At 37.8% G+C, this 26,787-nt stretch overlaps 2 protein-coding genes across 5 annotated transcripts; both read right to left on the minus strand.

Annotated features, from left to right (window-relative positions):
• Positions 1-2,251: 2,251 nt before the first annotated feature.
• LOC110061657 (RNA binding protein fox-1 homolog 3-like) lies at positions 2,252-18,963 on the minus strand. Of its 4 annotated transcripts, none has more exons than XM_020768509.2 (9): positions 18,736-18,963; positions 8,269-8,499; positions 7,430-7,483; positions 6,802-6,894; positions 5,992-6,061; positions 4,997-5,108; positions 4,143-4,196; positions 3,992-4,028; positions 2,252-3,486 (listed from the first exon to the last, which is right to left on the minus strand). In XM_020768509.2, exons 1-9 carry the CDS (start codon positions 18,829-18,831, stop codon positions 3,385-3,387), a joined length of 849 nt encoding a protein of 282 aa, XP_020624168.1. In that variant the 5' UTR covers positions 18,832-18,963; the 3' UTR covers positions 2,252-3,384. The 4 variants fall into 4 exon arrangements, with proteins under 4 accessions (XP_020624168.1, XP_089146111.1, XP_089146110.1 ...); XM_089289985.1 differs by lacking the exon at positions 18,736-18,963 and adding an exon at positions 17,556-17,722; XM_089289984.1 differs by lacking the exon at positions 18,736-18,963 and adding an exon at positions 15,066-15,381.
• A 5,355-nt stretch (positions 18,964-24,318) lies between these two features.
• Positions 24,319-26,783, minus strand: LOC110061665 (uncharacterized). Its single transcript, XM_020768517.2, has one exon. It carries the CDS (start codon positions 26,457-26,459, stop codon positions 24,681-24,683), a length of 1,779 nt encoding a protein of 592 aa, XP_020624176.2. The 5' UTR covers positions 26,460-26,783; the 3' UTR covers positions 24,319-24,680.
• Between the last annotated feature and the right edge of the window lie 4 nt (positions 26,784-26,787).

The raw sequence follows: 26,787 nt of genomic DNA on the forward strand, positions 1-26,787 counted from the left end.
ATCGATGTATGTGAATACGTGCACGGACTGTGATATTTGTTTTTAATTTGACTGGAATTCAGGAAACTGTGCTTTAATTATTGCGCATTTCCGTTCGTGATAAACGTACGTTAAATCAAGTTAGGCATTTGATTTTTGATAGGTATATTTAATACTCACTTTGACCTGAGAGATAACTGGATGTTGCGTGAGATCTTGGTCGGATGGGTAATTCCGTTCGGCGCCGGTGTATGATCCAAGGCAACCTTTGTCAAACAAAACCAGTCATAAAACCTTAACTTCTAATATTGGCGTACAGATAACCGGGCCCATTAGTCTGAGATGGAGTCGATTTGTTTCAAGAATCCATTTTCACCAAGAGAGGATGAAGTGTGAGAGGGAGAGAGCATCGTACTCAAGGTATTTTCAGACCACTCCTGGTTTCGGAAATCTCAACGAAGTAATATCCACGGAAGAACTGGGTACCATGTCTAAAATATCTTGAGAGGGATTGGAAAAAAGCCTGTATTGAGGATTTTAAAACTCTCTTACCTTTCCGTTTTCCTTGAAATATCTATTTTCCGGCCGAGTTCTTGCCGGCTGATCGAGAAACCTAGGGGACTCGCACCATCAAGCTAGCAGAAGGGCATGGGGTGGACTTGCCAAAATATGTTTGATTCCTTGAATTCCCCTTTCCCCCCTCCACCACCCCCAGCCAACAAGCCGTCCAAGTTTGCTAAGTGTGTGTAAATTCAGGTTTTGTGTCTGCAGGCTGGGAAATTTCGAAAAGTAAATCTGCAAGAGTGTAAAAGTTCAGGCATTTCTGCTGAGAAAAAGGAACAGAGATAAATTTGTCCGTAACTTGAAAAAGTTTCAAAAATTCATATTTGTTTGCTGCTTCGTGGCGTTGATGGTCCTGTACGAATTCTTACAAATTGGCTCGTGCACCCCTAACATTTACGTTCTTGAGCAGTGATGTTCACTTTTTCGTCATACCTCGAGCACTGAATTGAATTGAGCGCGCCCACTAAGATTGAAACCTTGTTTTGTGACAACGTACCACCCAACGCAAGTCTCGACGTAAGTTTATATTTTTTAAACACTACTCCCTTTCGCTAGGACTCAACGGTAATGAGTCAAAATGGTTGGGAGGGGGGCGGGGGGGGGGGGGGAAGGGGTAACATTCAATCATGGCCAAGAATCTCTTGTAGCCACCTTGTTACTAAGCTTTTCTCTAGCCATCTGACAGATCTATAGCATAGCTCATATTGTCATTTCAGAAGCTTCAAATAGACACGAGGTTAATATTGACCATGCAGATCCTGTCTAGTGATTGTTTCAAGGCCATCGTGTAGCCAATCACATTGCTCGTTTAATCAGTGGTCGGTCAGTGGGTTATGCTAAGAAGAAAACAGCAGAACTCAGTGCTTAAAGGAGCTCAGTCACGGTACTTTGAGTTATGTTGGCCACGTACAAATTACCTTTAAATTGGAGGAAACCTGAAAATGAAAGTTAACTAAGACAGAAAAACACCAAAGAAAAAATGATAAACCATAAACAAGGACGGATAAGGATGGAGAAGATTAACACGGATTACAAACAACGAACTTGAAAAATCGGAGCTTAGTCGGCACTTTTAGCGTTACTGTTTCATTTTCTTGTTTATTCTCCTTAATGTTTGCCACACATTGCTTTTAATATCAGTTGTGAGAATTTGGTGGTACATCACGACAATTTCACTCAGTTGATTATTTTCATTATCGTCATCACTTTTGTATTGATATTCAAAGCTGCTCGACTGTGATGCATGATTCATTTCCACCTGTTATCTCTCGGCTTGGCTAGGGCAACAAAATCTTCCCAAATAAAAGCTCATATTTGAAAGTAAGTTTATTTAATACAAATTGCAGTTTTAATGTATTAAAATCGTTGCGTTCTTGACAGAAAAGGCCGTTCACGCTATTGTTCAGCAACCAATATTTGCACCCTTTTTCGTACACATACAGACATGGTTGAGGTAGATAGGAGTCCCGGGGGCGGGGAATTGTCTCCTTTTCCCTACCCGGGGACGGGGAATAGGCCGCCGAATAAGAAAAAAAAAAGTTAAATCCCCGGGGGTATGTCCGGGGGAGGATGGTAACAGGTGGAATTGAACTACGCATAAGGTGCCTTTTAATGTCCCATCACAGGTTTGTAAGTTAGCAACCGGGTACATAATACAAATCCTATAAAATGTGTAGTAGAAGCCATCACTCAATGAACAACAAAGCCATCAATAAACAACAAATTTAAATACATTTTTTTATCATAAGATCAAGAGAAACCCTACATAAGGCTCTCTCTTGTGTCTACAGCCTAAGTATAATTTACACTTTTATTAGAACAAGTAGTAGAGGCCATTACTTTAATCTTATTGACAACATTCGAAACTTGTTGAATGTGTTTAATCATCTCAGGCAAAGAGCAAACTTCAAGTCGGGAGGAGAACGGGAGGTATAGCGGGGTAAAGCACGAAGCGCGCTCGCCTTTGCGCTTCGCTCTCGTGTCCCGCGCTTGCGCTCTGCTCCACCCGACCACCCGTTCTCAGTGAAGGCTAACTGAGATTAACTTGAAGCTACCACCATTCTGTAGAAAGACTAACATTTTTTAAGGTAACCATTGCCACTCGGTAAAAGGTTTGATTACTTTTTGACATCTTACCGTTGGCTTCCCAAAACTCTCAGCTGATGAAACATTCAGTTACTGCACGTGCACCTGTCAAACGTCTCAGCCAATCAAAGAGCTAGTAATTGTGCAGGTGCAATTTAAGTCTCCGACTCCTGAGACGATCCTGGTTTCTGATTGGCCAAACAAAACAGAAACCCAACGAAAAGATGTCAAAACTAATTTTCTGTTTACTTTCCACAAAGTACAAATTTGACAACTTGTTAAATTTGTATTGCGAAAAATTGAAAAACAAACAGCTGTACATAAAGGTACTACGCACTGCCTGTAATCTCTGTCATTCGAATGGTCACAATTTATGCTTTCATTCACACTAAGAAATTACAACCACATTACAGTTCTAGAAAAGATTAAAATCATTACCAAGTATTCACGGTTTGAAGCATCTCACTGTAAAAAGTCTTAGGATCTCTCTTTCTTTATCAAATCAAGCCTCAAATAGGACGTTGGCCTGCTGCTTTCTAAGATGAGTGAATGTTTCCTATCCCGAGACCGTCGATCTCTAGAAATCGTTAATTTCTACTATTTACAAGATTGACAATGACCTATACACTTGACGAACGAAGGGTTCTTTGAGAATCACAAAGAATCAGCAATCCATGATTTGTGACTACGTTGTGGATGATATTGTGCAATGGTGTATTGTCCGAATGTCTTGTTGCTCTGGTGATTGTCACGTGACTAATACGGTGCGTATCTGTAGCCTGTGCTGTAACTTGTCGGTGGGGCCTGGGGCGGTGCCGCTGGACGGTACGCGGGCGATGGAGCCGCGTATGTGTTTGCCTACGAAGAAGGTAACAATGGAATATCAATGAAGGATTGTTTAAGGCAAATTTCATCAATTTTTAGATGACCACTAAATTGAAGTTGCAACATTTAGAGAGGAAGCCACATCAGCCTTTGCTGGTTTCCACGCGGGTCCTCTGTCCTGGTCGAATTGGAATTTAGACATGTTGGTTTTTGTGGAGGGAGGAAAACTTGAGAACCCAGAGAAAAACCCTCGGAGCAAGGCAAGAACCAACAACAAACTCATCCCACGCATGGCAACGGGCCAGAGTTGAACCTGGGCCACAATGGAGGGAGGTGAGCGTTCTCGCCACTGCGCCATCCCTGCTCCCCACTAATTTCAAACACTAGAAAACAGTCCAAGATCATAATGAACCTAACAACAGTGGTTTTCAAAGATATCAAGTTCATAGGATTATATCAGTTCACAATCACATAAAATTAATTATGATGTGGTAAAATAGGTGGGTAGTGTAAACAACAATAACAACAATTTATTTACCGGGCCATATCCACCACCATAGGGTGCTGCTTCATACCTGTTGAGGAACACAGATAATCATCATGCAAGTTAAAACAGAACAGGATAAGGACACCATAAATGAAATAACACCATTGAAACAAAAACATTTCACAATCCACTTTTTTCTTACCCTGTAAAACTTCCTATTCTCCTGGCTCCATAGGTCTGATCATATCCGTCATAACTACCGCAAAAAAAAAAACAACAACAAACAAACAAACAAAAAACAAAATGAAATAAAAAAAAAACAAATAATAAACACAGATGGCAAAAGGTGATCTACGATTATGCTAGAATATTTGTTATCTGAGCATTAAAAGCAGTAAATTATGGAAAATGATATGTAAATATCAAAAATGAAAATGTAATAATTCATATTTAGGATACTGGGTATTGTAATCGAACCCAGGCCACAATGGTAGAAAGCTGCTCTCACTGATGGGGTTCCACCACCCCATTTCCCAAACAAATAGGGATGTTAAATCGATTGCAACTGTACCATTTAGTAGCTGTGGAAATGTATAATTATAATTAAGTTGAATATTGAAGGAGGTATTTCTTTTGAGGTATTTCAATGTTTAAGTGAACTGTTTAAAGCAAAGTTTGATCAGCTAAATATTATCAGACTTGGCATAACAAGTCAGGTTGGCATGGTCTATTTTTTGACTAAATGCAAAGGACACCTTGTATAGTGAATCTGTACACAAGTTGGTAATGACATCTAGAAGTGATAACAAGATTCGCCAATCCAGAGGGATGATAGCCTTTGCAAACAGCTGACTGACTCAATTCCAAGTTCAAAATCTGCCATCATTTCTTTCCTTAGATCAAGATTTTCTTTTTCTACTAGCCATTAGACTGAGCTATTGGATATCAACCTTGCTGTTGATGGTCATCCAAATTCTCATCACTTATTTGTTTGACAATAGACCAATATTGTATACAGAAATTACATTTTGATCAGAGTGTGAAACAACTGCTCACCCACTATAGGTGCCATCGTATGCTGACACTTGCGGAGGTTGAATAGTCCTTGTACTAAACTTGTTCACAGGAGAAGCCCGACGAACTCCTCTCATGCCACGGAATGAGGTACCTGAAAAACATAGTCGTTTACTATGGTCAATTTTCTATGTATGTTGTTAGCCAGGAAGGAAGGAAGGACAATGACATGTTTTGTCTATGAGAATGAAGGTTCATATTGCTGAGCAGTCCTTTACTCAAATTTTATCAAGTGGTTTTAAGATGTTTTCTGCTAGTGTTTTATAAACAGCACTGAAAGATATGCAAAAATATCCCCTCAATCACTTACAGTTTACAGTTCTTATATCCTCAGCCCCTTAGTTATCAATTTAGTATTGCAAAAAAAGTACAATCCTGATTTTCTTTGTTTTACAAGCCAACAACTGAAAACGATAATTATCAACTATATTTTGAAGGAGTGTAAAATTTTTCATTTTAATGGTAAACTTGTTACAGGAAAAAAGAGAACCATCACACTAAACAATGAAAGTGTCATTCAGCTTCTGAAAAAGTAGTCAAATACTTCAACTAAAACTTAGAGAGAAATTTCAGTTATAAATACTAAATTAAAAAACAAAAATTTCAATATCACAGAGTTCACAGTTTTCATCTTAAAATTTGCAGAAAAGCATACAAATTTGTAATATTTATAACTTATTTCTAATTATTTTATGAAAGGATTGAAGCCTATTTACCACTTGAAATATTTTTGTTAGTGTTTTATTTGATCCTTTGCTCTTTTATTAAAAAGTGAACAACAATATCAAAGATAATATTAGAAACAAGACAATCCATTTTATGTCACAAACATGTTTTGTAGCATTGATCACTATGCTGGATACGAATACTTATCTGCCAATTCAGTACTCCATACTGGAGGACACATGCATTCTCTTACACACAGTACATGCCACTACAGATCAACGAAACGACAAGGGGAACAAAGCATGCTGTACCATTGGTATAGGGTCCTCGATTTTGGCCCGGACTTTTTTTGGCGTGCGGTCGAGGGGTTGCATTGTTTACCTAAGTGAAAAATTATCAGTGTCAATGTGAAATCATGCAATACATGCAGGAATAAAATGTGTTAGTGTTATGTTTTAGCATTTCCTATTTTAACCTTTTCACTCCTCAGAGTCACCAAGTTCAAATCTGAAATAAATTCAAATCCCTATTTTACCAACAACACTTTGTCATAAAAGCAGTGTTCAATAGTTTTCCTTTGAATGGTCTCATGTTTTGCTTTATCCACAAAGTCAAAAGTAAGAATCAGACAAATACTCTCAGGCCTTATATTGCACCCTGGAAATTTCAACCAGTTTGTTTGTACATGATTGTATATAGATAGCATTAATTTGTCAGTAGTCTTGTATGCTTTAGGTAATATATATGTGAATTCTATTTTATGCTTTTGTAAAATACAAATGGCTTGTGCAAATCATCTGATTCTCAGACAGATACTGAAATAGAGCCATGAGATAATTTTCTGCAACTTGCTTCTTTGTAGTATTTGTCGAATGGAAGACCATGTGCATGGCTAATTCACTTTATGATATGCCTAACATCAATTCAAGGTAGCTTTTGTGAATAAGATATTTTGACTTGAAGTTTGACCCTCAGAGTGAAAAGGTTAATCTAATTGGAATATGTATGATGAATACTCACAGTGAAGATGCGGTAAGCTGTGAACTGATGAAAAGAAGTAAATTAAAGCGAAATGCAAACCACCTAGCGACTAGCTATACAACAAGAAGATCATGTCAAACCTCTATCTTTCTTCCATCCACAATGGTGCCATTCAGCTTTTCCCGAGCTTTCATTGCATCCGCAGAATTTGCAAATGTGACAAAACCAAATCCCTACAAAATAAATATTGTTTATCTATTTAACATTTATTTCTCTATTTAACATTTCTTTATTTTCATGACAACTGTATTAGTTCTAAAAAATATCTGTATACCCACGTCAAGGATGGTTATTGGGAAGGGGGGGTCTCAATACTGAACATTTAAAAAGAAAACATGAATTTTCCAGAGCAGTTTGGGTTGGGGTTCTAACCAATAAATCCTTTGCAGGAAGGGTAAGAATATTTTCTGGATCTTGATGTAATATTTCAGTTGACCGCTTTGCTTCAATTCATATGAAAACGCCCTGAGGCCACAAGATTAGGATTAAAGACAATAAAGTATAGTCAAAATGCATTTAATTTTTCCTACAAATAATCTCTACCAACACTGTAATTAATATTATTATAATGTAGATTGCCCTCAACTTAGCCCAGGATTGAAGAAAATGAGGCCTGAAAAAAGACCAACATACTCACTACCTATGCTGCATTTTTATACTGTCTGATAAAGACAGTAGCATTAGCGCCAGTGTAAATTAGATAGATACCTTTGATCCTCGTTCATTGTAGATTATTTCACAGTCCGCCAGAGTACCAAATTGCTGTGAAAAGATCAAAATGTTTGTTTGCATGACTGACAGATAGAGGAAATAAGAAATAAAGGACTATTAGTCAGAAGTCTGTAAGTTCAGTATTTTATGGTATTTTGTAAAATAGTCCTCATTTGGGCAAAGTTGCCCTATACATGTACTAATGCTGCTTTCCACTGAAATACAGTTACTAACAGTAGTAATATTTGAGGTTGGGATACTAGTCTATGAAAGGTTATCACCTGACATTATATTAGGAGGGCCTCACAATTATTAGTTGGTATCCATTTGTGACACATCTCATAGAAGAAAATACACTGCAGTGAAAGTTTTTCTTGCACAAATACAACACAAGGAAATTTGGAAACATTGTGTTATATGCTCTAACCAACTAAATGTATATCAATTTGAACCAATCAGGCACCGTTCTTATCTGATACTATGCCATAGAAAATACAGCCAATCAGAATACATGAAGGCCTATGTGTATACTTGATGATATTACACCCAACCTTCCCATCTCGAGCTCCATTGCTTGTATTGGCCACTATATCTTCTATGTTACGGCAGTATAAAATAGTTACACAACAATTTCTTGTGGTTTCCCATGGGATACCCCCACTCCCCTAAACACATTCTGCTTAAGGCTGGTGTGCATAACAAGAAAATAAAAGCAACTCATGGGTTATTTGACTGACAGGTATACCACTTGAAAGGGTCCCATGTAGTATGTACATGTAAATGCATGGCAAATTTTAGTATTTTCTAAATAACAGAGCCAACAAATGAGTACAAACCCCAAACATTTGAACTAGATCATGATCTCTAAATCTAAAAGGGATATTGGTGACGTGCAGTCTCTTTGGTCCTGTGTCACCATTCTGAATCAGAACTTCAGATGGCTGAAGCTGGTGGGTTTGTGTCTGCAACTGCTGCAACTGCTGTGTTGTGTCGATGGATGGGGGAACAGCCACCTCTGTGTAGGGTTGAACGGCGAGCGGTTGAGTGTACTGAACACCATTGCTGACCTGTTGAAATGAAACATATAAGAAACATTTAACTGGCTCCAAACCTTAAATGGTTTATCAAGTAAGGCTGTGTTAACTCTTGGCGCCCAAGCACTGGTGCCTGGGAACCTGCAAAAAGAGTGTTGCATTCAGACACAGTGTACTCTGACCATTTAGTGCCTGAGTACAAGGTCGAGACCTTTTCCCTGGGCACAGGCACTGTACCTGATTTCTGATGTGAGTACTTGGAAAAAGGTGTGTTCACATTAGTACCCAGAATGAATTGTACTTGGGCACCAAGTGTGAACATACAGTAACCTAAGTATCTGAATATCTGAATATGATAATTATTACACAACAAGCTAAAAAACTGGCCTTCATTTCAAAGGACCACCATCTTGGATTTCAAAACTGATTTGCAGGGGTTTCATTAATGTTTTCAGCTGGAGGGAATCTGCTTTTCACAGGCGGGCAAAATTTTTTGAACTGAACTTCTTTATGAGAAAAACTTTCCTCTGGATGGTCAAACCAGGTGGACAAACTTAACCTCACAGCCGGTCAATTTGCCTGGTGCCTGGCCCTTAATGAAACTCCTGGATTTGAAAGAACAAAAACAAAATGCGATGCAACAGCTGCAACAATTTTAAAAAACCAAAAGCTTATAAAAACTAAAAACTAAACAAAACACCTATGAACAAAGTTCGGTAAAATACCCTTCAAAAACAAGGTTGCCAAGAAACATCAAGACATACAACCAAAAATAAAATGACATGTATCAGCTTTGTTTCCTAATGGGTATTAGGAAAAGTCTTAAATTTTCGCCTTTAATCTTTGAGCACTTTTAAGCACTAAGTTAAATTTAGAATCTGCATATAGGGGAACTTTCTGCCCCCTTCCAGACAGAATAGGACTAGGAGATAATTATTAAAAGTTTTCAGTCAGTGTACTATCTATAAAATTTAATTCACAAAAACAGAGGCCTGTTAAAGTGCCACTGAAACGAAATTTTTGTATGTGAGATGTTTGCTTAGTAATAGTTTCAACCTTACTTGGAAACATTGCGAACTTTTTTTTCGCATACGGTAAGCGAAAACTGCTTTTTCAGCCGTTCGAAGTTGGCTGGTTAAGCCCAAAATTGGTGGCCATTTTGGCGCGGCCAAAACAGCCTAGTGACATCACTGGTTGTATTACTCTCATGCCGCACTGAAAATTTAGAGTGATTATGGGAGAGGAGATTACTGTTCGAAGCCCCCCAAAAAACATCTTAAGGACATCTCAGAGCTGTAAAGCAGATAATAACAGTAGCCTTAGACATGAAGAGGTCGAGAGTTGATCCTGGGGCTTTCCAGTCTATTTAATTGGATATTTGCAGGATATTTTATGTAAGCAAGCAAACGAGTGGGAGTTCTTAGATTGCAAACTGATCGGGACTCTTGGCCAGCACTCAATTAAACAATATCTACACTCATAAAGTAAAAAAGACATGAAAACAAGAGAAAGCGGCTTTTGAAAATATTATCCGGACTGCTGCTACACGAATCGCAGCAACAACGCTTTGAGTTTTCGAGTCGCTTCGCTTCGAGGAAACCAGACGCTTTGTGAGTTTCACAGCGGACGGGATTGTGCCACAGTGACCTTTAGTCCAGTTTTATCTGCTACATCCTACAAGTCATCACAACAGCAACAATTTAAGAAACCCCCTTCTTTTATATGAGGGAGCGAATTTAAACTATAATGGTAAACTAAGCTGCCATGACCCTACGTGTATGTTTTCAGGAAACGAGAGAAAGCATGACAATGGCGGCGGTGAAAGGTCATATATAGTATATATGCAAATTAGTTCAAATTCTGTTTAATGAACCTTTGAAAGGAGTGTAAACTAGTGACGTTTTAACGAATTGTTTTGAACTTGGATACTATTAAATGAAGATCATAGACATAAGTATGTGCTAAAGAACTCAAAGTAATCCATCGGCCGTGAAATATTGCAATTGGGAGATACATGTAAAAGAGAAGCGAAATTCCCGCTTTGTTTACACTGATACGTATGCGGCGATAAAGCAAACTCTGCTGCAGATCACAATTTTCAAAGATACATTTTGTCTACCACAAGAACTCTCACTTATTAGTATCATAAAAAGATGCCCTCTGTGTGCAACTCGACTCAAAGCTTGTGGACCGATAATAACTTCGTGATTGTGCGGACGGCTGATGCGCTTACGGCTTTTAATGCCATAAAGTTGCCGACGATATATTCGAACCTTGTTAACAGACCTTAGATAAACGTGAGAATCCAAATTTCAGAACCAGGCTGAAAAAAGACGACGAAATATTGTATTTACGCTTAAGGGAGTGATATAAAAGTTGCCACACTCGTCTTCGAAATCTCCAATCGAGTACTCAAGATGTCCGAAAAGTATACTGAGCTGTTCTAATCTGTAGCATTTATTTTGGTGAATCTACACTCTCTGGCGCCCTCCAATGTTTATGATGTGTATTTCCTGTCAAGGCTGGACAGAAATTTCAAGGTAAAAAACTAGTAGGTATCGACAATATGAAGAATAAACTTGAATAAATCAAGTGAAAACAAGAGAGAATCTATAGCGCTTCTTGCGTGAATACAGCCAGTGACGTCACAAGGTCCTTAAACTCGGTTCCAGAGCCCAGACACAGTTTTGCTCTAAAAAGTCGATTTCAACGGCTAAAAAAAACACTTTCCGTTAGGATTTGACAGAAATAAAGTTCACCATTACTTTAAGCACGTTTGAAACTATAGATTGGGATAATAAAAGAGAGTACGAAAATTTCGTTTCAGTGGCACTTTAAGAAACTTAACTTTTCTATTTCTTTTATTAATTAAAATAAATTACCAATTTTCTTTTCATTCTATGATAGAAAAAAATCAAATAAAATGTTAAACAAAATGTTAAAATTGGTGACTTCATAGAAACTCTTCATTGAAAAGTGTGCAACCTCACTAAATAATTAATTTGCTAATTGTAGCCTTCTGAGGGAAGAACAAACCCTTACTTATTGATATTAATAATTTACGAGTATGGCACCAGAACCTGAAACAACCTGCCCCCAAGTTAGTTTTGACTTGAAAACACATATCACTAGATTTACATTAATTAACCTGATTGACACAATTAGCCAAAGACCCTGCCTTGGTATTTTGTTTGGTGAAAATTATTTGCTATTACTCTTAACTATTAAACTAAATGAAAACACAGAACCACATACTGTGATCTTTAAGACTGTGACTACAGAGAAATAACATTATTATACGCTGCTGCACCAGGGACAATGAATGTAGTTTCTTTCTATTGAAACACAAGTTAGGACACAATGAAATTATATTTTCATCTGTTTACTAGTGTATTTTGATGTGAAAGTTACAGACTGACTGAATGAACAGACTGTGTTATATTAACATCCTGGCAGGATTGGATTAAAAAAAAAACATCTTGTCAAGTCTTTAACTTAACAGAAACATTGAACTAAAACACAATTTTGCCAGATAAAATACAGCACTTGTTCAAGGGTATTTTACATGATAATGAGAATATGGAGAATTTCAAAAATCAATTTTGCCCCATTTTGGCTTAAAACTTGACACTACCAAGCGAAGATCACCAAGTTTACTTCATTCTGACCTCTACAAAGTCTAGAGGTATTTAGCAGATTCAAGATGAAATAGTTTGAACACAGGGATGCACTAAATCTAACTCTGAATGGGCTACATTATCGATGCAAACACAACCATAGCCAATATCTCGCTTACCAACTGAATCTACAAGACCACAAAGATGTTCAACTTTAAGTTAGACAACTTTACCTCCATTATGTAAATCCTTAGTTTCCGCTGTGACCCCTGCATGTATATGTAGTTTAGATGGCTTTCAAACAGTCTAATTCTTAGTTTCTACACAATGTATGAATAATTCAGCACCACTGCCCTACCAGCTGCAAAGCACTCTAAGATTTAAGGTTCATTAACAGACCATTTTCACCTCAATGTCTTCCTACAAAGGTCTCGCCTTAAAACATAGCTATTATCAAGCTCTAAATCCAGAGTAATTAAATGAAAACAACAGGTCATTACCTAACTGGTTGAAATAAGTAAATTGCAGATGATTGGGTCAACCATGCAACAGAGAAAAGTAAACATTTACAACATGGACTTGATAATGGAAAGAATATAATTATACAAACTCTCCGCACATAACCAAAGGTAGTGTGGCCAGCATGTTGGGAGAATTTATATCATCAATCTCAGTTTTTGTGTTTAAAATCATTTGCTTCAAAGGTCAATGAATCCGGCAAAATACAAAATACACAGGAAAAAACAACTTGTACTGATATTTTCAGACTTAGCTTCTGGTAAGCTTTATAAAACTCTTAAACTTTTATAAAACAATTTAAACTTAGAATGCAAGTAAATAAAAAAGATTTAGCAACCTATTTTACATGTTGTTAATGAACTGTATTTAAAATGTCTATAAAAGTACATGTAGGCACTTTTTAAGACACTGATAAATTTGTGTTAAATATGAACTTCATGGCATTAATTTAACCAGCTATTGAGAAGCACAAATAGTAATTTTCTTTTAAATTATGAAGCAAACTTGTATTAATTTCATGGCAGCACAATATTTATCACACTAACAGTAATTCCAAACTTATGTACCAATAGCTCTGATTCCTTTCATTTAGACGGTATTCATACATGTACGCTGTCTGGCTACATGTAAAGCATTTTAATTTCCCATTGGTTATGATCTCACCCATAATACTTAAATCTGTTACACACAAAATAATTTAAGCAGAAATAGTCTTGAAAGTAAGTTACTAGCTTTTTTTTGCATTTGTGAAACTTTCAATTGTGAACCTGTACAATGGGGTATCTCAAAAAGTGATATAACATCATTTTTATTATTAGACCTCTACCTTTCACATTCAGGTCAGCATCATAATATGCACTTATATACATGTACTGTATTTAATTTACAAAGCACCTGCAAGGGAGAGGTAAGAGAATATGGAGGGTACCTAGGGGAACGTATTCATGAGAGGAACATCTCCCAGATTAACTGGGAGTCTCCTAGATTCAGAATGAATCTCCCAGTCTCCCATCATATGGGTCACCAGCAATCTCCCAGACATGAAAGAAAATGCTACATGATTTTCACAATTATTTCTGTCAATTTTTGGCATTTTTGGGGGGAAATTTTGGCATATTTGATGCACTTTTAAAATAATAATAGTAAACTAATGTTTTAAGAGGAGGCCTCCAATCACCTAGGGGCGGTTTTCAGGAGGCTCCTCTGAAAAAAAAAAGTCTCGAATATATATTAAACGTCTAAAATACAAAAGTAATAAAAGCTAAAAACGTGATACTAAAACTTAAGTTTAAAACTAGAACTAGGATTAAAAATCTACTGCTAACTAAGGTCAAAAATGGTTAAGTAAAAACTGTTTCAGTTTGTATTTAAAAATCCTTTTTGGTATAAGTTTCTTTAGCTCACTTGGCAGTGAGGTCCAATCGGTTATTGCTTTATAATACATTTTGTTTCTGCCCCATTCTGTTCTTGGCAAAGCTCTAATTTTAACAGCATTTTAATGGAGGACTGGTGGTCTTCCAGGTTTCAATTTGTTTTTAGGTTGTCATCTCTGGAGGAGGAAGGGGCACTAATCTACATGTAAAATGATCTTTCTTGACATGACTCCAACAAGGACACTCTTTAAATTTACACAAGAAAGTCTGTTTGGCGAATGTTTATTGGATTAGCACGTTACAAAAATACCCTTTGTCTGAAATCCAAGTTAAAAACAAACAGAGAAACATCCATTAAAAAACATTTTTTCATCACATATTAATTAAAATAAAATTGTAAGTTATCATGAGCTATTGACTGTTTTTTCCCCACAGAATTGGAAACACTACAATGTAATATGCTTGCAGTTTTAAATTAAAGTTTTCAACAAAATTATCTGACAAAATGGAATAAAAGAAATTGTAATGAACAAAATAAATGAATATTTCATAACATTCACCATGTACATTGTAAGCACTGTATACTGAATCAAAGCTGCTTATTGCATTCTCGATTGCATTTATTTCACAAAAGAATAAAAAAAAAAACACACATTTTGAAATTTAATATTTTTGTTATGCTTCTAAAGCACCTCAACCATTTTCATTTGCCAAAAAAACATGGAAATTTAATTAGCCATCATTGACAAATTCCACATCTTATTGTGTTCACAATATATTGTTTCTTCAATCTGAACCACATACAAAATTAATAAATTTGAGGACGAAAAGTTTTCGCATTTCTTCACTCACATTTGATGCATATTCATCCGAGGGTTACACTAACTATTAATAGTTATTCACATCAAAAATCGTATGGTTATAGAGAAAGTTTTAAGATCAATCCCTAAGGCATATGTTGAAAAAATGTAGAAAATGCAAGGTTATCTTGCACAGCTCCATACAATGTCATCCCACTATATTGAATAACTCAAAAATCAAGATTCAAGTACACTTCAGCTATTTAAATTAAATATCTAACAAGACTTACGTAAATGCCATAGAAGTCCATGGTGTTCTGTAGTAAATCGGTTTTATTAAGAATGACACTGAGCGTAAATGGAGTGTGCTGCTTTTTATTAATGGGAACAAAATGAGACACAATTATAAGTTCCACGCTCATTACTAAATTCACCTCAAATTAGCAATCAGGCCAATCAGAGAACGAATACATAAACACCAAAGAGCACAGATGTGTGGCAGATCATCTGAGAAACAGACCCACAATCCAAATTACAGAAAGCAAAGTGTGAAAACTTCAACCTTTGATAGAACTCTACTAAAAGCCAAGATGAAAATCATCACCTGATCACTGTAACATTAACTTACACCTGTGTTTTCCATCTTCAAAAAGATCTTATTTCTCATACAAGCTGATTAGTTTTTCTTTCTGTGGTTTTGTGATAACATTTTTGTACGAAATTTTAATAAAAAAACATGATCAATAATGTTCCTGCAGTGAGAAATAACAGACCAAACACTCAATACCAACACAAAACATGATCATGGTTATTTACTGTATAATAGCATGACTGACAACAATGATTACTGCACATTAGTATGTTAGACCTGAAGCAAACAACAATTTATTTACTTCTTAGAATAATGGAAAGCCTCATTCCAAACTAAAATATTTATAACCCAATACTATTTTTATGTTCATTAGATACAAATCTACATGATATGACCATTACTGGATTACAAATAAAAGTAAAAAGTCCAAAGATTTACACAGCTTTAAAATCATTCAAAAACTAAGCACAATGCATAACATCACATGTAACATGGAAAATTTCACAAACTTTGGTAAAACATATCACATTGTCATACTCAGTCTGTTAACAATTTCAGGCAAGGGTTTCTGTTTTTCATAACAACTGTTTTATTTAAAAAATAAACTCTTGCCACAAATGACACTTTTGCCAGCAATGGTTTAATTTTATTACAAAGCACAAAGAAAGGGTAGAAAATCTACAGGCCTGGGGAAGGAGGGGGGGGGGGGAGGGGAGGGGGGAAGAATGGTAATAAACATCTGTAAGTTTGAGAAGCACAAAGCAAAGAAGGTAGTCCTAAGCGTTTGGAATTTTTTCCTGAATTTTGTTTAAAATACACTATCTGCTATCACATATATACAGTGTATGTAGTGCTTGTAGTTAACTTGTTATTTCTTGTTTCTCTTGCTGTGAATTTTTTGACCTTTGCATACTCAGAATTTCTTTAGATTGCCAGTAATAAATTTACTTAACTAAATTTTTTCTCAATGCTCAAGAAAAATCTTGAATTCCAACTTACCCTTCAGACAAGAAGCTCTCAAATTTTGCTTGCCCTGGGCATGTCTTGGGTGACATTTTTTTATGTTTAGTTGGTGGACCACTTTCCTAGGCCCTTGCCCATCGGGCAAGTGAGAAAGAAAAGTTTCTTACCTAGCAGTAAAATCTACTTGCCCTGGATGACCAGGCGACACTTTTTTCAAGCCCTGCAGTCTCCAGCCAACAAGACCCATTCTGCACTTTTGCTTGCATAACACTTTAGCTGGTACCCAGCCCCAGCAAATAAGAAACAGCAATAATTATTACCCTCTCTTCTGTCTCAGAACATTTTCTGTTGTACACAAGCCTTGTAAGTCCAACATAATCAACCATCATCAATCATATATATTATCATCTATCCTGTCATCATCATCATCATTTATTTGTCACGTAAATATCACCATTGTATAGCAACCATGTCAAAATGTTTTGTAGTATACATCTCTGCCAGTAAAAAGAATGCCAGTGATGTATTTCTAATGGTTGTGATACAGTATAAGTGAACTCCAATGTGAAGTGTAAATAGCTTATTGTATGCTGCAAAATTGCCACCTGCCAGCACATCAGGAGCAAAAATGATTCCCCATTGAAGAATCGAGGAAATTATGCTCACTTTTACATGTAAATTATGCTGAAGGAATTTGAATTTTTACCACGTATATAAAGTTATCAACTTAACTCAACTCAACAACATTTTTGATGGGGGCTGTGCAGAGCACTCAATGAATCATGGAACAAACACAAATTCTCCTTATGTTCTCCATAAGTAATGCAAATTGGTAACTGGATTTTTTTCAAGAAATTATCAAGATATTGATGACTATTGGGACACGGTTCCGTCAACTTTGACCTCACAAGATGATTATGGCCATCTTGCAAGTGTTGAATTTCAAAATGTTTAAGTATCTTATCTTTCCAAAAACCCTTAAAATAATGAGAAATATTTTATCAACACTTAACCTGGAAGTTCTGTACCTAATATCACTCACTAAATGAACACAAGCCTGATCTCAATATATCTAAGCTGTTTTTAAGAGTTGAATCATTTATCAGTGTGTTTAAATTCTGTCTTCAAATACAAACATTCTGCATTAATCAGCCAATACTGTCTGTACCTCTAAATAAAGTGCTTTGTTTTCTAGCCCTGTATGAGAATGTTCGCGATTTCAAACCTGATATGCTTCGTGTGGTAACATTGTGCTTCCACAAACTTTGCAGATAAATTCTGGAACAGGTTCCATTCACTTTTAAGGTTAACTCGAGGGTAGAAATGACTAAACAAAAGAGTTTCCCGTGCACTTTCAACAAGGCGTCTTCACTACCGACAATAGATAGTGTCTGGGTAATGAATACTTCTTTTATTAATCAAGATTTTATTTTTACTTCAAAACTTAAGCTGTCAGACATTTGATACTTGTCTCGTAGAATCCAATAAAGGCAAGCTGCCTCTCTCAAGCGATTTCATCGAGAGATACCTTTTCACAGCAGATCGAATGCACGATAATTGCGCTGGTCAGTACAATTTCGCCAGCAGACAGGAGGAAGCTTATCAGAAGAAACAAAATATACGCCACGGCGATTAATCGCGATCTCACCATTCGCCGGGTGTAAATATAAACGATAGTTTAGTCTATTTAGAAAAGCGTTCTCACTGTGAAATACGATAGGCGAGATTTGCTGGAAGCTTTTCCTAAATTTGGCGTGGAGTGCCCGGAGAACGCGCGAATGAAAGCGATTAGGCTGTGAATAAACATAGGAACGTGAAGGCGGAAACGTCCCCCCAGTGCACAGATAAAGAAAACTCTGCGCATCCTTCGAACAAATACCTTTGAAACTAACAATTGCAAGTTTGTTATTCCTCCAAAAATAGTGAACAGATTCCCACGAGCTAATTTACGTACTGCAGTGAACGATCGCAGAGCGCTTGTCACAATTTCTTCTCCCATCAAAACATTTTTGTGTAATCCGAATGCGTCAAAATAAAATCATCAGTATTTCACAACAATTTACTGAACTTAACTCTAAGCCTTTGTCGTCCGTTATGAATTGCTAATTTGGAACAAAGTTTTATTTTCTTTCACTGGTAACCTCAAGATCGTCAGTCCACAACATCCCAAACACGCGTAGGCGGAAACTTTGCTAATTTCCAGCGAAAAGGCTGATTTCCATTCGCGATTTTGTGACAACAATCAACAACTCTAGTTCAAAATTATTAGACGTATATAAATTGGGCTGGATACTGGTTTTCTATGGAATACATCGATGCTGATAATTAACCAACTGTCAAAGATACGAGGGCAGCTGAACCGCAGAAAGTCAGCAGACCAGACCGCCAAACTTGAGCTTACTTACCGGTTCGTGTTCACATGAATTCGGCACGATTTCTGTCGTTCCATTTGCCGTCGAAGCCACCTCCGCTGGCAAAGAACTCACAGTCTGTTGTTCCATCGACGAATCGAAGAGAACCCGTAGAAAATGATTGTAAAATGCAACAAAGAAATTGAAATTTCCTCGCTGTCAACTTTCAAGAATCCTCTAAACTGTCCTGAATTATCCGCGCCAATCATTTTCCGCCGACCACATGGTATGGCAGACACAGACGATAAAGTCTACCTAAGGAGGGGAGGGAGGAGGTAATTTATCAAACTCTTTCTTATTAGGAAGACAGAACAGTTTTTCAAAAATTTTACCTTAGTTCAATGAGCTAAACTTCATTTTTGATCAAACTTGTACCAACTTGTACCATTATAGCAGAAAATGCAGCTCATCTTTTTAACAGTTTTCTTGTAATTGAATTTTACCTCTGCCTACCCCCGTAAAGAAACTAGTTAGCACTTGGCACTTGCAAATGTCAGCACCTGCAAATCGACGAAAAACGCGAAAACAAATTAACTCTTTTGCAAACTAAATAACTGCCACAAAACACAAACCATATATTGGTGGTGTATTCTGACCCACTATTTGTTTACTGAAAATAAATGATACGCTATCCACCGGCAAATGAATCTCTTTTCCAACATCTTCAGGCCGGTTGTTGCTACAGTTACGATCAAAATAAACACTTGCCAAAGGAGCAATTACCAACCCTTGCATGTCAGATTCCTACTAAGGCAGAGTATTAAATTAGATTGTAGATCAAAATCGCAAAAAGAAAGAGAGACAAAAAAAGAGATATGTTGTCTACTACATCTAACCAGAGATATGCATATCGTTACGAGTTTCGAGTGGCACTTTAAGTGACTAATCTTTGTTCGATTCATAGACTCTGCTATTCTTTGCCTTGGGAGAGTTTTTCAGTCGATCATTCTTGACACTAGCCAAGCTTTACAAGTGGGTAATCTTCTCTCCTTAGACCGCTCAAATCTAACTCCAAACTACCATGTGAGATGATTTTGGAAAACAATATATTCAAATTCGTTTGCGTCAATGTTTTTCGAAGTGGCAATTACTGAATGCAAATAGTTAGTTTTGTCCTTTTATCGGCCAGCAGGTGGCAATTTATCCTTGAGGTTTCGAAGCCCTTAAGACAGGTGATTGATGTACCGTATATAAGGCGATGCCGCGAAGTCATCGTCCAAAATCATTATCAGGATCACACGAGAAACGAACAGATGCCTAAGAATAAATTACAGTAATATGCATGCTGAGAATTGCGAATAATAACAGCTCCACCGGAAAAAAGAAGAGGCTGAAAATATCATCTTGAAGTAATGTGAAGGACAAGAAATATGAGGTGTACCTTGAAAGCTTTTGCCTTTGCGCTTTAATTGCGTTCGTTTTAAGTTAGAGTTTCAAGACGGATTCGTTTAATTTCTGGTCTAGTGTCTTAGAACTTAATTACTTGATTTATCAATCCAGGGAAAGAACCTGCGCTTTAATTTATCGGAAGAGTTTAGAGGGTATAATTTTTACATGTAAAAACTATATCTTAACACAAAGTCAGTGGTGAATGAACTAATAAAATAGACGATCGCGGCCCCATGGGCGTTGTCAAATGATTTTGAAAAAAAATGGCTTTATACGTTAATCATGTTTTTTTTTTTTTTTTTTTTCACTTTAAAGCTGCGGTCTTTAATTTTTCATGACAACAGTGCAAAGGGTATTTCAGCTAATAAAACACATAAAAAATCACTCAATTCTGACTGGCTAAGAGCCGAGTGCAGTTTATGTGTTACCAGGAGCCATAATCGGGGACGGAGACCGTAAGCCTCGGGATCCACGCGCACCTATGATATGGGACAATTTTTCTATTTTTAGAACAAATTGCGCCATTCTGACGTCATATATCCGCGCGGATCCACGCACATGTCGCGGGCTCTCACGTGGATGTTTTCACGTTGCGTGATCAAATGGTGAGAGTTAAGAGACCTTGAGAGATTATCTTGCGTATTTTTCACAGCGATGGCAGGGAATAAGGCAGGAAATACGAACCAGGGCGCTTATATGTAGTTTTATGCTCTGAGCTAACGGAAAAGGTGGGTTTTTCAGGGTCGAAAACAAGACTTCAATTTCGCGCTGTGAATGAATAATTAGGCTGATTTAGCAAGGGAACGGGAACGTCACTTGACGACGGCGCGCGCAGTACAAACACCCAAATATGGTCAAATTAGAACAGAATCCAGGTTATTCCGCGCGCCCTGCAGTCGTCATCTGACCATATTTGGGTTTTTGTACTGCGCGCGCCGTCGTCAAGTGACGTTCCCGTTCTCTTGCTAAATCAGCCTAAATATCTGCTCGCGCTAGTTGTACGAGTAAGATTTTGCGTTTGTTCTGTAAAGAAAAGTTATGCAATAAAACTCTCTACTCTGGTATCGAGTTAATTTGTGGGTTTCTCAGACAATGGTTAATCATAACCAAAACCTGTTTTGATGGTTTCTTATTGTTTCTGCTTGTTTGGTGAGTTTGCGAAAGTTTTTGAAAGGAAAGTCTGACGCGTACAATTAGCTCATTTGGATAGTACAGCTCGTGCACTTTCAAGTTCGAGTCGGTGTTTTCAATTGTCAACAAATCTTGACAAAGATTTCTTTCGTTATCTTTTGTTCTGAGATGCTGCAACAAACGGAACGCAAAAAAAGGCTGCTAACATCATGTGTGTTTCCTCAACATAAGCACAGTGAAGTTTTACACTGCGAAAATGAAAATAGACAAGGAGTTTTGATAACTCGATCAACAAAATCGAAATCGTTATTCGAAGTTGATTAAAGAAAACGTCATCGTAACTTTGCTGATTATTTCTGCTTTATTCACATATTTTCAGCTTAGCTTTTAATATGTTCTCAAACATTTATCAATCTTAAACATATTTAAAAACTATAGAGTTGATGTTTGAGTTCGATGTACGCTTTCACACGAAAGTGCGGCGGAAGTACAATTTGTCATGTTTACTGACTGTACAAAACACGTATCGGCGGGCGCTCTAATTCATCGACAACAGAGAATTTACTGGATTTTTACACGGATAAAACTGAGCAGTATCTGCGGACGTAAAGTTACTAGGCCTTGATGAAACATCAAGCGTTGCTTACAATTCAGGCGAAACTCAAACTGACCAAACTAGCCATTATTTTGTTTTACTTTTCAGTCGCGATAGACTGGCAAATTCCTCGCAAGCGTGTGGCAAGAGGAGCCAGGAAACTATGAAGTCCTGAAGCTCTGCTATATCTAAATATATCCAGCTAGTTTTTCGCTGTGTAATGGAAAAGCTGTTTATCTTCAACTTATGTGAAATTTAAAGTGGAGTAATGTACAGCTCATGTAAAAGAACCATCCCTCGGAACACAACTTGGTCAACGATATATATAAGCTTAAAGCGGAACATACCTAAATTCGACACTGTCTTACTTCACTCAAACTGGAGCAGCTTACGACGAGCAAAATCCCAACAGGCGTAAACGCGTTGAGTTGTGGGCCAACTGAAAAACATGAAAAATTTCGGGAATTTCGGACACCATTTCCCCCGCGCGACATCCGCAAAAATCCTCGCAGCATGTACGCGCGTGTGCCGCAGGCGATGGCGCAATTTGTTCTAAAAATAGAATTATTGTCCCATATCATGGGGACAACCCCAATACTAGAAATGGCGCGCGCTTACTGTCTCCGTCCCCGATTATGGCTCCTGGTGTTACACCATTGCTGAACTGGGTAACACGAGTGCCACGGGCTCACGTAATTTTGTCACTTTGTCAGGATTAAAATAGTAGTTGTGCTTATTTATTCCAAATTGCACCCGAAATCATATGACTACCTCTCGTACTAGTTTTTGCTAATTTTCCTCAATGTTATTTACTCTTCACGGGTGATTCGCGAGTTAAAAAGGAGCGGTCGCAGGTTTTACAAGGTCTCTGTTAGAGAAAGGTAGTTCAGGTCAGCTTGAATTAGATTTGTCTGTCAAGAAATTGTTGTCTCAGCACAAGTGGAGAATTGAGAACACACGAATTAGGGGTGAAAAAAATTCAAACCACCCCTACAAAGCAGGATCCCGGTACCTCTTAGGGGTTCTTTTCAAAGTTTTCGACAGGCATCTCCGTTCTTTTTATAAAGGAGTCTCCCTGGGCTTTGAGAGGCACAGTTGAACTTGAGAAGGTTTTCAGGAGCATATTCTAGAACTTTGCGAAAGAAAGCCTGCCACATCAAGCAATGTGTTTTACAAGTATGTCGACGTCGTTTCCATTCTACACAAAATCTATTGTTTTTTTACTGTAAATACACATACATTTTTTGCTGCGTTTTCGCGTAACATTCACACTAAAACGACAGATACCGTCGATGAAAATCATGTCGGGAACTCTCGACACGCTATTAAGGGTGAAGGCTTCTGAAACCGCCAATATTGTTACATACATACATACATACATAATTCATTTGACTAAAGCAGGTTGGAGATCAAAATTGGCAAGACGCTAAGTCCTGATGTGGACCTGCACTATCTAAAATAAGGATATTTTAAGGATGTTTTAAGGATAGTGGAATGTGGCGAAAGCGGAGACTGTTTAAAACCATGGAAGTGCTCGTTTCCGTCCAAGACTGTAATCATCATGTGATTAACAGACTAATTCCTTCGATTGATCGACTTCTTAACCTTCTGACTGACTGGACCCTTTCCTGACTGGCTATTTTAACAACTACCTGCCTGTCAGACTAACTACAGACTGGTTTCCTAAAGCTGACATGTAAGGCAAAACCTCTGTGACTAACGTTCCTCAAACTTCGTTATCAATGAAGATGTGCTATGACCACCTGCCAGATTGTTGCTTCTTTTCGGAAACAAAGTTTGCACGAGACTTAAGCCCTGCTCGAACGGACTCGTAGAGACTTGCGTCGGGTGGCCAAACGGACTCGCAAGTTTCCTCGCAAGCGAGGTACACGCTGGTCGCAAAAAAACCCATTTCAAGGCAGACATATCCTGCATTTCATTGGCTAATAATAGGTTAATGGACGTCACTCAACTTGCGTTGACTTGGTTTGGGTGGCCAAACGGTGAAAAACTTGCGTCGACTTGCGTGCAAATTTGAACTCGACCATAGTGAGCAAGTCATCGCAAGTCAACGCAAGTGCACGCAAGGCCTGGCCAAACGGAGTCGCAAGTAGACACAAGTTGAGAACTTGCGTCTACTAGCGACTCCGTTTGGCCAGGGCTTTAATCAGTGCGACCCATTATTGACTCATGAAGAAAACTCGTTAAAAAATACACTGAAGTTTTAGAAGTTTTCATCAGCTTTTCGTGGAGGCACGGTGGCCGAATGGTTAGCAGGCTACTCTGGACTCCAGATCGAGCAGTTATGCTTTCGAGTCCTGGCTAGGGTCATTGCCCTAATCCTACCTCCCACAGTGCTTCTCTCCAACCAGGTGCCTAAATGGGTACCAGTGAATTTAATGCTTGGGGATAACCCTGTGATGGACTAGCATCCCATCCAGGGGGAGTAGAAATACTCCTAGTTGCTCTGGCTGTGTGGACAATTGCACTGATGTCCACTTTTTTATTGACTCATAAGGAAAGCTTTTTGAAAACACATTAAAGCTTAGGAAGTTTGAATCAGCTTTTTGAAGACTGATATAAATGCACAACACATGCAGTATTATATTCCATTATTATAAATAACAATCCTTTTTTTACTGACTCATAGGAAAAGCAGATTTAAAATATACTTAAGTTTTAGAAGTTTTAATCAGCTTTTTTGGAGATTGATATAAATGCACAATGCATCCAATATTATATTCCATTATAAATAACAATGCAGTATTATTAAACACCACTAAATATCTATAACCAGATCAATTTCTATGATATGTATTGCCTTCTAACAAGAAAACTTAACAGATCCAAGAAATGGAGACAGCTCTCTGACATTACTAGCAATGACGTCCACTTCTTCCTCACTTGGTAAAAAAGAGAGTCCAGAAACATCGAGCACTTCAAGAGATGGGCAAGCTAAATTGATGTGGTCCATTAGCAGTGATGTGCAGGAGACAATGTGAACTTCCTTGAGGTGCGCACTACTCAGATTGAGCTGGCATGGGCCATAACAGTTCCTCAAGGTCAGAGTCTTGACAAGGCCACACTGCTGGATTATGTCACGTAAGGGACAATCAAGGTTGCAATATTCCAAGGACATGTGCTGAATGTTACAACTGGTAAAAGCTAGTGCATTGAGATTGCACCGTTTTAAAACAAGATGGCCAATTTTCACAGGGCGTGACCTGTTTCTAAAATTCAGCTTAGTAAATTCAGCTGGCTTGACGAGATCTAACCTCCTTTCAAAATTCACCTCCAGGTATTTGACCTCCTCAGCATCAATGCTGACTTTCCGAAGATAAGGCACATCATTAAGAACAACCTTCTTGACATTCTGTGACAAGACTGACACCACTTTCAAGATGGTGGATCTAGTCATCGACTTCTTGATGAGCAACTCCTGCAGTTTAGGACAGCGAATGTCAACTGCAGTCAAACGCTCACCATTGTCAAATATTGCAACATTTTCCAGTGATGGAGTTGCATGCTGATCAAGTCTTAAACTTGACCAGTACACCTCAAGCTCTAGTAACTTGATATCTGGATTTCTAACCAAAAGGCTAATGAGTTCAGCTGGAATGAGAGCATTGCATCTTCGAACTGTCAACTCATGTAAGGAGCTTGCAGAGATTCTCCTAAAGTTGCGCACCTCAACACAGAGCGATAGACGCAAAGTCCTTAATGCAGATGCTTCAATACTCAGTTCACCCACAGAGGTACAACCATTCAAGCTAAGCTTTTTTGCATGAGGAAATGTAAAGTGGAACTTGGCAAAGTCTCCAACTTGGAAGAGCTCCACTTCCAGTAATGATTTAGAGTTCAACTGAAGCAGCTGAATGGATGGCAAACCATGAATTTGGTCATTCCCATAGCCAAATTTCCTTAGCCCTTTCAGATTCTTAATAATGTCTTTGAGATCAGAAGACTCCATTCTCACTCTCTCTAGCAACAAACATGTTACGTGGTGGCGGTACTTGGAAGACACAACGCCTTTAACTGCAGTGACAGAATCTGGTTTGATAACTGAATACTGCAAACCAAAGCTTTTCACTTGGGGAAAACCTTCGACAATGTACTGTAAATCATCTTGATTAAAAATTCCTTCTGATATCAACGAAGCTTCTAGGAACACAGTCTTCAGTGATTTGGGGCATCTCAACATTCGAAGTAGTTTCTTTGACCATGACATTCCAGTTATTTCAAGAGTATTCAAAACTGTCAGGGAAGATGTATAAATGAGTAGGATTTCTGTGAACAGTTCGTGGCATTTTTGAAGCCGCACAAGCTTGATATGACGGCAAAATTTTCTGAGGATATTTTTGAATCTGACAAAAGTAGCATTCTCGTAGCTGCAGTTTCTGAGATTTATTAGGGTGATGTCCTCCCAAAGCGTAGGATCGGGATTTGTATAGATGAGATCTCGCCACTTCTTGCAAACTAAACTTATCGTAAAAAGGTCGTCGTGTACGGGGTGAAATTTCTTGAAAATGGCCAACCACAGTTCCGATGGCAATGCGATGCCGAACTCAGCATCCCTATGACGTTCCTGCTCGAGGGAAGCCATGTTGCACTGCTCAGCCTTTCTTTCTTAGCTGTAAAAAACGGTTTCATTGCTTCTCTGTAGAAGCAGGCCATGAATTTAGTGACGGTACATCCTGTAAATTTTATCGAAGGCAGCCGCCATGTTTATTTTGCAGCCTCGTTGCAATGATGCAATAAACTTGATTTCAGCGAGGAGGTCTCAGGAAGAAGTTAACAAGTAAACCTCCAAGAGTTAAATTTCCCGGATCAGTTGTTATCGAAGAACAGGTTAACAAGTCAAATCATAAAGAGGGCTTCATTCTGGATAAAACGTTTGAAATACGTCCTCCAAGAAAAGAAAAGAAAAGAAA

This window comes from Orbicella faveolata, unplaced genomic scaffold (assembly GCF_042242905.1).
Source record: "Orbicella faveolata isolate gen_17 unplaced genomic scaffold, um_ofav_v1 contig_2, whole genome shotgun sequence".
In the NCBI taxonomy this organism is placed as follows: Eukaryota; Metazoa; Cnidaria; class Anthozoa; order Scleractinia; family Merulinidae; genus Orbicella; species Orbicella faveolata.

Excerpts from the sequence above, each read along its gene's own strand:
- LOC110061657 (XM_089289984.1), bottom strand. The coding sequence starts at position 15,197 with ATGAGCGTGGAACTTATAATTGTGTCTCATTTTGTTCCCATTAATAAA. Across the intron at positions 8,500-15,065 it reads TGGACTTCTATGGCATTTAC|GTCAGCAATGGTGTTCAGTA; the intron begins GTAAGTCTTGTT and ends TCATTTCAACAG. Across the intron at positions 3,487-3,991 it reads ATGGTGGTGGATATGGCCCG|GCAAACACATACGCGGCTCC; the intron begins GTAAATAAATTG and ends CCTTCTTCGTAG.
- LOC110061665 (XM_020768517.2), bottom strand. The coding sequence starts at position 26,459 with ATGGCTTCCCTCGAGCAGGAACGTCATAGGGATGCTGAGTTCGGCATC.